General features: G+C 38.6%; 1 protein-coding gene and 1 long non-coding RNA gene across 11 annotated transcripts in view; both read right to left on the bottom strand.

Moving 5' to 3' along the window:
- Window positions 1-58: 58 nt before the first annotated feature.
- The window catches only part of zmynd8 (zinc finger, MYND-type containing 8), a 36,327-nt gene continuing 22,694 nt past the window's right edge, over window positions 59-13,691 (bottom strand). For 4 of the 10 annotated variants that reach the window (XM_036151559.1, XM_036151562.1, XM_021313916.2 and 1 more), the window contains 8 exons: window positions 13,397-13,552; window positions 12,742-13,272; window positions 10,431-10,940; window positions 10,157-10,347; window positions 9,854-9,934; window positions 7,547-7,625; window positions 7,173-7,430; window positions 59-709 (listed from right to left, as the gene is read on the bottom strand). In XM_036151559.1, the coding sequence (XP_036007452.1) occupies window positions 534-709; window positions 7,173-7,430; window positions 7,547-7,625; window positions 9,854-9,934; window positions 10,157-10,347; window positions 10,431-10,940; window positions 12,742-13,272; window positions 13,397-13,552 (1,982 nt within the window). In that variant the 3' untranslated portion in view covers window positions 59-533. The remainder of the gene's footprint in view (window positions 710-7,172; window positions 7,431-7,546; window positions 7,626-9,853; window positions 9,935-10,156; window positions 10,348-10,430; window positions 10,941-12,741; window positions 13,273-13,396; window positions 13,553-13,691) is intronic. The other 6 variants (XM_036151561.1, XM_036151567.1, XM_036151560.1 and 3 more) reach the window with 5 other exon arrangements.
- LOC118567157 lies at window positions 5,295-6,228 on the bottom strand. The gene is made up of 2 exons (XR_004933523.1): window positions 5,742-6,228; window positions 5,295-5,628 (listed from the first exon to the last, which is right to left on the bottom strand). It is a non-coding gene; the product is annotated as an uncharacterized LOC118567157 (long non-coding RNA).

Genomic DNA, 13,691 nt, shown 5'->3' with positions numbered 1-13,691 from the left:
GAGACACAAATGCATGAATATCATACAATATCTGAACACATCCCAGCATACCCAGAGACCGTTTTGAAAAATATTTATATATACTTTTTAAAAGTACACATCAAATGAGAGCTGAATAACAAAGAATGCAAAAAAGTATTTTACAGGCATTTCTGCCAGCAGTCTCATAATCTACATTTATGATCTGTTGAACATACTGTATTGTATGATTGTATGAAGACTTTCCATTGAGTTTCGTGAGACCCATGCATGCCCCTAGATCATTTACGAGAACAGCTTCATGTATAGAGCAGCAAACAGGAACATGGGTGGGCGATAATTGTTTTTGAACTGTCCATATATAATGATTACTGCTGTGTACTGTCATTCTTGCTATGGTACATTACTGTACAAAGAGGACAATATGCGAGTCTTGAAAAGTAGAAGAAACATAAACAACAATCAACTGAATCTTAGTTTTGGAATAAAATCCTACACAGAACAGCGCAGACATAATATAGTAGTAAAACATACATATTCTTACATTTACATGACTAAGACAAGGTTACAGCAACATTTTCAGTACTTTTCTCTGTGTCACAGTCTTTGTCTGAAGAGGCAGACGCTGGGGCATCTCTTAGGGTAGTAGGGCCACTGCTCGTCTGCCCTGCACCTTTGTTTGGGACTTCCGCTGTTGGCTCAGCCTCGGGTTCCTGCTGTGGGGCGGTCGCTACAAAAAGAACACAAGACAAACATTTGTTGCAACCGTTAAAAGGAGTTATCATGGAAGAAGACTGTATGTTCTGGTCAGACGCTTACATACAGTAATCATGGACATAAATGTCATATTATTTTGGACCATTTCTGATGTATTTGAGTAACTATTTTCCCCAGGTGGAATGATTAAAACACACAACTTCAGTGCTTTTTAAAAACAGGAACTGGATTTACAAGTTAGAATTTAGTATGAAATTTCTCTAATCCAAATTATGCATACAGACTCAATTATATACATATACACTCACTTATATTGGAAAAATATTATTTCACAAGCTGCAGAGATAATGCACTGTTTCTACAGTAGAGCGACCATCTAATGGCATAATTATGACTGGATATTTCACCACTTAGAATGTAAAAAGCTGAGTTAACTTCAATTAGTCCATTTCCTGACTTGGCTTTTAAAGCATAACCCATATATTTCCAATAGAACCGAGGTTAGGGATTAGATGAGACTGTTCAGAAAGCATTCCAAACCATGTTTTGATGCTTGTTTTGGATCATAATGGTATTGCAACACCAAACTGCATAAAACCCTAAGTATAAATCACTTGAGCCCCAAGGTCACCCTCAGAGGAAAGAAAGATGGCTGAATAGTTGAGAACAACCCAAGAACCATCGAGGCTCAAGCCTATCATAAATTGGAAGTATTACACGGACATGAATGACAGGATGCTAACAAAGAAAGAAATTCCTGCTCCAAAATAGACACTTTCAAAAATCGACTGAAACATGCGCTTGCCTACATGGGCAACCAAGTGTCTACTGGAAGAAGGGTTTTTATTGTGGGCCGTGCAAAAGACTGTACAAACTGTTGGAAAAAAAATTTACCAATTTTTATTATTTTGTCACCGTTAAGCACTAAAGTTATATTATCCTGTGCATTACTCATAAAAAAATAGAATTATATTACTATGCTTGCATTAGCTAGACTTGGTGTAACTTTAAGGAGCATCTTGTAAGCATTCCAGGACCCTGTGACATCTGAGGTGAGAATGTTATTTGCAAATTAAATATGCCTGTGCAGACAGGCTTAAACCGGACTTTCTTCTCAGCTTTTCAGAAAACCTTTCGACACCTGTCCAAGAGTCTTTGTCAAATCTGCCATCTCGCACTTGAGCAACCTGTACTTAGACTTAGACAACTTTATTTGTCATTTTGTATGCGCAGAGTGCGTACAGAATGAAATTTCGTTGCATACAGCTTGTAAATTGCAGTAAAATTAAATTAAGCAGTGATTTAAAAGTAAAACAATTTAAATGTAGACAATGCAGGAGAAGTCGCAGCGTACATGTGAGTATTTTTTTAAAACCATTTGTATGTGCAGCATTGATTGTGCAAAGGGCATTTGTGCAAGAATTAGAGCTTGTAAATTACAGTAGATTTAAAATACAGTATAAGGTGCAGCAGTGATTTAAAAGTAAAACAATTGAAATGCAAACAATGCAGGAGAAAGTCACAGTGTACAGGTGAGTCTTTTAAAAAAAAAATTGCAGCAGTACTTGGTGCACTGCTGTTTTTAAGCACATGCAGGCCCATCCTCCTATAGGCGCATTCCAGGTCAAATTCAGATCATTGATCCAGCCGTCACTGTCCTGAGTCGTCAGAAGCTGTTGCGTGGTGTAACTGGAGCACTTGGTCACCTGAATCATAATGAGACTGCTGATGTAATCTCTTTGGAATGAGTTGGAGGGTGAGCAGTATTGAGTTGGTAGAGTAATCCCACCATTCCCCCCCCACCGCCCCTGTATGTGTTGTGTTGTCCGTGTTGTTCTCAGTACCAGAAAAATAATGTACTTAATACATACATAATAGTTTTTTTCATTGTTGCTCTTTTATTTCCTCTCATTATGTGCATGTTTCTCTGATGCATTCTCTAATGTTTTCTGACTCTCTTTTTCTGTTTTTTGGTGGTTTTGTTAAGAGTTTGTTTAAACCCCCTTTCCCAGTTTTACTGCCATAGACCCACAGCATTTCTGAATCGATTTTCATTTTGTGTTTTGAATTTTCTCTGTGCTCTTAAAAGTTATCTTGTCTCATTCCAAAAATAACGTCACAGATGTGCTGTACTCGTGCTAATGTACTTGTGAGATAAGGCTCATATGCTTTTAAAGGGATTTCTTTGTGGCCACAGGAATGTAGGTAGCTCCTTTTGTTGTCTTACCACCAAACTACAGTGATATTATTTTCAGTCCTTCTCCTGCGTAGGTTTGTTTGGTCAGATTGCCTCATTATTCTCAAATAAGGTTTTCCCCTCTTTCTTGTTTTTACTTCTTTACATTGCTTGGCCTCTCTTCATATTAATCAAATGTGTTTTTCTTTTGCTTCTGGATTTTATAATATACAGTATAGGCAATAAGAAAGTTGAGGAGGTCCTCTTGATTTTTCTACCTGGATTATTGAGATGCACCAGGACAACATGGGCAATTCTTATCAAGTCTAACAGCAACTCTTGTTTAAGACAAAGAGATTGTTTTTCAAGAGCCTTCATTCAGGACATCTCCCACACAAAACCATACATTGCAAAAAATGCAATGCCTGATGAACAGTTGGCAGAACATGCTTTGGATCGTTGTCCCGGGAGAATAGATGATCAGCTCCAAAAAAGTCCTAATGTTTGGTGCTGCATGTTTCTTCATAATGGTATTTGAAGCTGGAGTTGCAACCATCTTTCAGGCCAATTTCTTGACTAGTCCAAGGCCAACTAACAACTAAGATTCTTTTAAATATTTAATTTCTAGTTCTCCACATTCAAATTGCAAAGCACTAAACCCACTTCTGTTTGTTGTTTTGCACCGTCTAACTTTACTCGCAATCTTTAGATTAGTTTTCAGTCTTCTTATCTCATACTCATATCAGTACTGATAAGATCATTATAGTGGGGGATTTTAACAGTTATGTTGACACTGACAGTGATAGCCTAAATATACCCTTAGTCTGTGCACAAAATATCTGTAGAGCTACCCACTTTTATGGCCATACTTTGGACCTTGTGCTGGCATTGATTGGGAAGAAATAACAGTATGTCCTCATAAATCCCTGTCTTGTCTGACCGTTTTTTATAACCTTTGAGTTGAACTTAACAGAGCTCTTCACAGCAGAAACAAAATTTCATTATAGTAGATCTTTATCAGAAGATGCTGTAACAACTTTTAAAGAATCCCTTCTATTTTTTATTTCCTCATTGTCACAGAAAAAAAAAAACACCTGTGGGTAGCAATTTCATTTCATCCCCTTCACAAATTGATACTCTTGTGTATAGTATTACTTTCCCGTTGCATTTTGCATTAGACAATGTAGCCCCCTTGAAAAAGAAGGTATTTACTAATAAGAGACCAGCTATCTGGTTTAACACAGAGCTGTTTTCCTTAAAGCACAACTGTAGAAAACTGGAGAGAAAATGGTGCTCTTCACTTCAGATCCTCATATTTTCATCTTTAATAGAGAATAATAAGAATAATCCTAGGTTTCCATTTAATACAGTTGCCAAACTTACACAAAGCTCTGTTGAGCAGTCCATTCCCTCAGCTCTCAGCAGTAATGGCTTTATAGGATTCTTTATAATTGAATCTATTAAAAAATTAAATCACTGACACCCTCTTGAAAATGATTACTTCATCCTGAGTAAGTGACTATATAGAACATGATCTGTGCTTGGACTGTTTTGATCCATTTGAGCTTTTTCAATTATCAAAATTATAAACTTCATCTAAATATTAAACTTTTATGTTAGATCCTATACCAACCAAACTATTTAAGAAAGCATTCCCTTTGATCACAGCCCTCATTTTAGATATGATTAATCTATCCTTAGTTAACGGATATGTACCACAGGCTTTTAAGGTAGCTGTTAATAAACCTTTACTTAAGAAACCCTCTCTTGATCAAGATGACTTAATAAATTAGAGACATATATCTAATCTTCCATTCTTATCTAAAATTCTTGAGAAAATAGTTGCTAATCAAGTATGTGAACACTTACACGGTAATGACCTGTTTAAAGCGTTTTAGTCAGGCTTCAGAGCTTATCATAGCATGGAAACAGCTCTGGTGAAGATCACTAATATTCTCATGACCTCAGACAATGTACTTGTCCTGTTAGATCTCACTGGTGCATTTGATACAGTTGATCACAATATTCTCCTAAAAATACTTGAATGTGCTGTAGGGATATTAGGGAACAGCACTAGGCTGGTTTAAATCATTGTTGTCTGACAGATTATGGTTTGTTTACAATAGTCATAAGTCATCTTCACACTCCAGGATTATTTGTGGAGTACCACAGGGTTCAGAGCTTGGGCTGATTCTTTTTACTGTATACAGTTGTTTCCACTAGATAAAATTATCAGGTAGCATAGGATAAATTCCCACTGCTATGCTGATGATACTCTATTATTACTCTATTTATCCATAAATTCTGATGAATTTGACCAGTTAGATAGACTACAGACATGACTCGAAAACAGAAAAACCTGGGTGACTTCGAATTTTCTGCTTTTAAACTCAGACAAGACAGAGGTTGTCATCTTTGGATCAGAGTATTTGAAACAGAAACAGCACAATAAACATTAACTTGACCTCCAGTAATAATGTAAAAACCATTCGCGTTAATTTATTATGAACAAACTTTATTATCAGACAAATGGGTTTCAGCTTGTGGACTTCTTTAGGGTCATTGTGCCAGAAAGTTTTGGATCTCAGCATTTAATTATGATCAGGACATGTCTATTAACTCCCATATTAGACAGGTTGCTGGGGTTTCCCTCTTTCATATCCGGGATATTGCCAAAATTTTAAATATTCTGAACGATTTCAGCTGTCATCTCATCCGTCAGCCTCATCATTTCATCAATGGCCATTAGAATGTCACTGCAAAAGTAAAACAAATTACATTAAATGCTGTATTTTACCTGCAATAGTTTGGTTTCCTTTTTTTCCACAATTTAAACAAACTTTCAGCATAGGCACTCAGTTATACTTACTTGCTGAGTTTCTTGGGAAGGGGTTTGTGGTCCCGTTGCTCTTTGAAGTGATACCTTAGAGACGTCCAAGTCCCTCAAAATTTTTCTGAATTTGCAGTGTTGATTTTCCTTTTGCCCTCATCAGTCGTATCAGATGTCAACATTCCTTCTTCAATCATGTAATTTTCTTTCTTTACAATGACAGCAGTTATTTTACTCAATCAGGATCTGATTTTTAGGCATATACCGTACATTGGCAGAAGAAAAGTGTGGGCATATCCAGATAAGCTTTGCACAGGCGTGTGCAAACGATTCATCCAACACACATCCCAAAAATCAACATAAGTAATTCTTAGTCTGTAAAAGACTTAGTATTTTCTGACTAATCTATGATCAGTTTCACTAGGGGAAAATGTTTTTTGTTTTTTTCCAAAAATTTATGTAAACACTGTTTGGTTTTCTTAGCTTTTTCAGTGAGCTAAATTGACTTAACCTGGAACTTTGCTTTGTGAATAATCAGTTCTTATTTTTTTTTCCCCAAATGTGAATTATTGGTTTGTTATATGGTCATATAAAACCAATCAATGACTAACATTTATTTATACTTTATAAATCTCATACTAAACTAAGATGGAGTGGTGGCCTATTGGTTAGAGCAGCATGCCTGCATTCTGAGAAGACTGTAAGAACCTGGTTTGATCCCCGCAGACTGCCACCATGGGTCCCTGAGCAAAACCCTTAGCGCCAGAATTCTCCCCAGGAACCAATAAGTGTGGCAGCCCACTGCTACCTAAGAAATAGGCTAGGTGCAGAGGCAAATTTTCCCTCTGTGGGACTATAAAGGGAAATATTTAATTTTTTAAAGCAGTTAGGTAAAAAAAATCTATGTACAACAAATTGCTAAAGGGGTGCTATCAAATATTCACAGAAGCATTTGAATGTACATGAGCCTGTATTCTAAACTTTGGCTAAACTATAATCTCAAACAATTACACACAACGAACTCAAACTCATGGACTCAATTCTTGTTTGTAAATGTAAAATAACAGAAGTTGCTTTTGGTATTGTCGGTCCAGCCTAGAAAACGCAATGCTTCAAAAGGATCATAAAAAGCCCAAAATGATTAGGGTACTCATCCCATAGCAAAAACTAGTATACTTGAAGTTAATTTTATTAAGTATACTTAAGTATAAGTCTAAGCTTTACTCTTAGTGTTGTCTTAGACTTCTGTTCATACTTTCCAGTATAAGTCAAGTATACTTTACTACAGTGTTGTTAAGTATATTAACTATAATTTATAAAAAGTAAACTTCAAGTACTTGCCTTATTTTAAGTATGAAATAAGTATACTTGTGGTACACTTGAATAAACTACTTTTTGCCTGGGGTATTTAAGGTTGAGTGTATGTAAGCATCTGACCAGAGTTGTAGCTGTTTTTTTGTTTGTTTTTACCTTGGAACATGTTGTTACCTGACTGAGTGCAGGACTTCATGTGTTCTGGCCAGTGGGCTTGCTGACAGGGGTAATCACAGTAGCTGGTGTTCCAGCAGCAGTAGAAGATGGCCTCTTTCCTGCAGCTAGCGCACCACTGTTTCTTCTTGGTTTCATCCACCGCCTGCTGCTTCTCCAGCTCCATCTGCTTCTTCACTTCGGCCATTAGCCTCTCCCTTTCCTGCTCCAGGCTCTGTCTCATTTCTGCCATCGTCAGCTCTGAACAGGGGAAGAACAGCAGGCCCAAGCAAAGCGATGAGCAGCTTGCTATTGTTGAGACCAATACAATTAAAGTAAAAACTGAGCAGTTAGGAGAAGGTTTGTGAGGATCTTACCAAGGTTGTGCTTCATTTCAGACAACTCCTGTTGATGCAACCATTGTAGTTTTTCTATTTCAATTCTCAGCCGTTTTATCTGCAGGAAATAAATCAAGTTATTGTTGTGTCAATAAGGAGTTTGCCCCTTAACCTATACCTCTCACTGTCCACCTAATCTTATTTACTTTTGGTTCATTTTGGACAACCTTTCTGTTTTTAGCCATAAGGGGCGCTATTGGCTAGTTTAGTGTGTAGCTTCCACCTTAGGTCAACTCGTTCAGGTGTGGCACTGGGAGACAATCAATGCATGGAAGAGAGTACACACGCACTGGTGAGTAGCATGGTCTCAATTTGTACAATATAAGGCTGTATAATATGTACATTTGTTACCCAGAATATATATTTGTGTGGTAAAACAACATAGTAGATTTGTGTTGAAATAGGTTAAATAGATCAGAGCTGTTTTTAGTACAAAGGCCTGTCGCATGTGTGACATGTTTGTTTGATTTCAGTTGTTCGCTTTCATTTGACATGTTGACCAATCATATTGTTTTGAAAAGGCACTTTATTTGATCTGTTTAGACGTGTCAGATTTTAAATAAAAAAAATAAGCATTATTTAACGGTAATCTAGCATTGAATATTTATTCACTTGTTTCTTTAATCCTTAAAATATGGATCGAGTGTAATCTTAAATATTGAGCACAAAAGCACCTTATGATGGCCAAGTATTTTCTTATTTTGTTGTAATTTCTAGTAACTGGTTAAAATACTATATAAAATAAATACATTTATTAGAAAACATCTAAAATGTTTAGAATACCTAAAATATATGAATACATTATGGAAACAAATTCTATTTGAATAGTTAAATGCTTTCAAATGATTAATTCATACCATTAATTTTTGCTAAAAATATATGTATGCCTTTAAAATTTACATTTGAGAAACAATTAAAAAGGTTACATGTATCTAAAATTGTGAACATTTTATTTGGTGCAATTTTAAGGGACAAAGTTAAATTCCATACTATTAATGCACCTTTTGTTTTTAATCTGCATCTCACCTGTAAAAAGTAATATAATAATAAAGGTGAACTGAGTTTAGCCAACGTCTGCTGTCTTTTCAAGTTGGACCAGCTTGGATTTAATGGAGGAAAAACTTGACAGGCATATTAGGATATGAAAGGAATCCCATGTACAGTGCCTCACTCACCCTTAACTGTTTCATATTTTGTCAGGTTACAACTCCAGACGTCATTGTATTGCATTGCGATTTTATGTGAAAGTCCAACACAATTTAGTTCATAACGGTAGCGTGGAAGCAAAATGATACATGGTTTACAACACCTTGTCCAAATAAAAATCTAAACGTGTGTTATGCATTTGTATTCAGCCCCCATTTACTCTAGTTCCTCTAAATAAAACCCAGTGCACTAAATTAGTGCATATAATCCACCTGTGTATATAAATGCAGCTGTTCTGTGAAAGTCTGTTCGAGAGCAATAGTGAACAAAACAGCATCAGGAAGACCAGGGAAAACAGCAAACAGGCCAGAGATTAAGTTGTGGGGAAGTTTAAGGCCGCATTTGGTTATAAAAATTACCCCAGCCTTTAAATATCTGCCAGGGCAAGGTTCGATCCATGAGGAAAGTATGGAAAGAGGGCCGTCGGCCTAAACTGACTGGCTGGGCAAAATGCTTACTCTTGATGGGGATGCAAAGATCCACAGCTCAGGTGGGGAAGTATGTCGACTCTACGACTGTTAGACCGTCCATAAAGCTGGCTCAATGGAAGAGTTATGGAAAGAAGGTTTCACTGATTTCAACAGAAAGTCCTGTGTGGTGCCAAAAAAAAAAAAAAAAAAAAAAGCATCCCAATGGGGAAACATGGTGCTGGCAGCATCATGATGTGGGAAGGATTTTCTTCAGCTGGGACTGAGTAGTAGTTTGAAGTGGAAATCTTAGCTTCTACACGTGTTGAAGCTGGCACGGCTGCTTCGAAAGCCTTGAAGCAGATGCAATTGGAGTGAAAGGTGGCTTTACAAAGTGATCATTAAGAGGGTCTAAATATCAGTGCACAGGCCACTTTTGAGATTTTTATTTACACACAATTCCAAGATTGTTTGCTAATAAATTATTTTTCTTCCTCTTAACTGTGTTGTTCTGTCACATAAGATCCCTATAAAAACCCACTGAGGTTGTAAAAGAACAAGATGAGAAAAAGTTCAAAAGCCGATGAATAACTTATTTCAAGGCATTGTCGAGTCACTTTTTATCACGTGAAAGTGGTAGTCAGTCTCTGCACAGCCCAGAGCAAACACCTACCTCTCCTATTGTGTTCCCTGAAGTACTCTTAGACAGGTCATCGTATATTTCAGTCATCGTACCTTTAATCGCATCCATTATCTGGAAAAAAATATAGATTTTATCAGAATGTGTGATCGAGCATGCAAACTCTTGGGTTGGGTCAAACAAACTCGTCCACATTTAAACTGTCATCAAGGCACCTGGTGATAAAAGTTGTAAAAAACTAAAAAAATAAATAAATAAGCTCATTGTATGTGGATGAGGTAATTGCAGGCGATAGCTCATGTGGGTTGGGTCTATCAAAAATAAAAAGATACTAACTTTATTTGTATACTTTGCAATGTCTGCCGCCACATCTGCCGAGGCAGTGGGAACGTACAGGTCCGGTGCAGCCGGTGAGGACGCGGGCGTGGCCAGACCCGATGATGGCGCTGGCATGGCAACAGAGGCTGCACTGCTGGATGCCTGGGGGCCTGCAGGTGTGCTGATGGGAGGGTCCTTTTGTTTAACGGCTGCATTTAAGAACATAAGCAACAATGTCACGGACGATGCAGGTGGATGGAGCGAAGCTCGTGACAAAAGCTGCACTACTCACTCTTGGCAGCCTGCCTGGTCTGATAGCGAGAGCTTTGCGAGGACTGCTGAGCTGAGGATGAGGAAGAAGGAACGGCTGCGGAGCCATCGCCAGCGACCTGTGTCTGGTTGAGCGCTTGGGCCTGGCTCTGTCTGGGAGAGGACGCCTGCGTTTGTGGGGCCACCACGAGCTGCTGGGTTTGCTGCTGCCGCTGCACCTTCTGCATGTGCCACTTCTGAGAAGAAGTCTGGAACTTTGCAGCGGGACTCCACACCACAGCTCTCTGAACCACCGGCACCGCCTCTCTGGGCAGCAGGGGGCGCTGTTTCTTCAAAGTGGGCGCAGACGAGGAAGACGATGGCGTTGTGGTGGCACTGGAGATGGAGGAGTGGCTTACTGTTGCAGGAGAGGAAGCAGTGAATGTGACCATAGTGACAGGAACGGCCATAAGAGACTGAGTGGAAACACTGCAGGATGTGGAAGTGGCGGGGGTGTTTGGTGATGGGGGCACTGATGTGGTCAAAGCTTTTCCTACATGAAAAATAAACATTTCATTGTTTATACGCTTTAAATTTGTTTAAATATTTCTTTAAAGCTCACAGAGTTTATATTTCATATAGAGTGTTGGACAGTGCAGTCGCTGGGGGTGTTAGTCATTCAGTTTGGGCATATTAAGATGGATTTAATCTGCTCACAGCACACACCGGCTGCATAAGTTTGAATCTTAGACTTTCTCTAATTCACCAAGTGTCAAGCCTATAAATACTGGATCAAATATATACAGACTACTATTTGGTGAAAGTTAATGTTCTGACCCAAACTGTCCCTGTCCAGGAACCACCCAGGCCAGGGCTCTGCAACCTTTACGATCCAAAGACCCAGTTTTGCTCTCAGTCCTGCTAAATAAAACGCTTAGAGCTGCAAAAGTTGCATGACCCTTTGAAAGAAGACAGCTTAGAAATTTGGATATCTACATTCATATTTAATAAACTAATTAATTTTCATTTAGCCCACTTTTCTGTATTAAGAACCGTAATGGCCCGATGTAATATTCTACTCTGTCCTGCTTTTATTTCTAGCTCTAATGGAAAATCATATTTGACACAAATAAAGGTTTGAAAATGTCCGTGTGTAATATTATACAATGTGTTTCAATTAGTAAACTGAGTTACTAAAATGTTTTCCATATTGTCTTAATTTATTGAATATGACTGCATAGGAAATCTGTCATTTTTTAAGAACTACCATTTTATTTCGATTTAAAAACACAATGTTAGCAAAAGGAGGATTTACTTTTTTAAGTTGTTGATATTTATGGCAAATAATTAAAAACAAAAAAAGCACAGTTTCAAATGTGATAAGAAAACTAGATCTAAAAACATATTACTGGTACTTTTTGGGGCATTCTGTTGTGGAAATTCAAAGCAATTCTATGAAGAAAAAGAAGCTGGAAAACTGCTAAAACTTGCAACTGTTATTATATCAGTAGTTAAAAACATTTTTTCTGTGTCATTTTTAGACAAAGTTAAGGGCCATTGAGGGAGTTCCTAAAAGTCCCTTGTGGCTCCAGGGCTGCAGGTTGCAGACCTCTGACCTAGGCCAAGGCCTACCATACAATGGAAGATGCTGGGACCCTAACGTCACTGTTTATATTGAAGTGACATTTATGAACATATAAACATGCTACTGGGAAGCACCTGCCCCAATATCAGCACCTTTTAAAGTCAACAGAAATTAGCAGCTACACACATGATGTCTTGTGAGGTTTTCTGTTAAGAGGAGAGAAAGGTCGAACTACTTGGTTGCAGTAACAAGATGTTTACAGGCGTTAGGGCGAGGCTTTAAACTTTAAGAACACTGGACCAATTGGCAGGCAAAGTGGTGGTGGCATCATGCTAAGGGCCAGTGTTGCTGATAATTCTTGTGACGCAAAGGGGATAAAATACTGACAAAGCACTATCCTTCAGCCTTGCCTCAAATGCAGATTTGGATGATTGAAACTTGGAAAAGGTTGATTCTCAGCGGGGCATTGACTCCAAACACATCAAAACTGGTTTTCAAAATGGATGAAGCAAGCCAACATTAGGTTTCGGGAAGGGCTCTGCCCTAAAGCTCATGCATAGAGCAGGAGACCAATTATTTCAAGTCAACGTTCACTTCTGATAAGAAGAGTAGTAATTACAGCTTGCTGATGGCTTTAGACTTGTACACTTATTCCCTGTTTAAAAATTCTCTGCAAAAAGAAAAATGAAACTGTTTGCAACCTGACCAGCACTGTTTCTGAGCTGTCTGATTAGTTCAAGGTGGATCAAAAGGAGCAGCCCCTTCTCACCTTCAGGTTTACCTGCTGTTGAGTCTTTGTTAATAACGCTGTCTTTTCTGCTCCTCTTTTTCTCTTTGCCAGGCTGTTCTTCTCCAAGATCAATAACTAGCTCCTTCTCTGAGTCAGAGTCCTCAGCTGGCACCGTCTGTTTTGGCTCCTTTTGTTTCACCTGGGACTTGTCTTTAGGCAAAGGGGCTTCTGGAGCTGTTTCGGTCACATCTGGGTTCTTTTTTCCCAAGTCGGGGCTTATTTTTTCTTCAGTCGAATCGTCAGGTACCGTAGAACTGGTATCATTTGTGGCATTTGACACGAGTAGATCACCTTCGTCTTTCTCTGCCTGGCTTACAGAAGATTGCTCTTTCGCTTTACTTTTGGCAGGCTCCTTCTGCAGTTCCCCTTTGGGTACCGGGTCTTGGCCAGGCTTCGGCTTTGACTCTTCATCTGTGGCATACTCACTCTCGCTGGAGTCAGATTTGTCGGAGTCTTCAGAGTCACTGTGCTCCACGCCTTTATAAACATCCACCGAGATTTCCTCAATACCTACAAGGCAAAGACGGAGACAATTGTCCAATCCAGGGAACTACAAGATTTATGGTTATCCAGTATTTGCTTTATAAAATTAAATGACAAAGACAATATAACACATTTCTGTTTCCACACTAACCCAACTGTGCTTTGCAACTCTCGATTGTCTTGTCCAGGTTTAGCTGGAAGCGGCTTTTGATCTGCCGTTTTGGAGAGGTGAGGGCCGGAGCGGCTCCCTGCTTCTGCTGAACCGTCTCGCTGAGCTCCTTTAGATCCATTTCTGCTTTACTTCGATCTGAAGGGATCAGTGGAACCGCATAAATCTCGCATTAGCTAAGTAATCTGGATTCAGTCATGTTGAATACAAATACTAAACGTCATGATTACGTAGTAATGTATCTCAGACTCATTAACAAAAACACGTGAACGATTCA

The sequence above is a fragment of the Fundulus heteroclitus genome, chromosome 20 (assembly GCF_011125445.2).
Source record: "Fundulus heteroclitus isolate FHET01 chromosome 20, MU-UCD_Fhet_4.1, whole genome shotgun sequence".
NCBI lineage: Eukaryota > Metazoa > Chordata > Actinopteri > Cyprinodontiformes > Fundulidae > Fundulus > Fundulus heteroclitus.
This window is presented reverse-complemented; position numbering and strand designations above follow the sequence as displayed.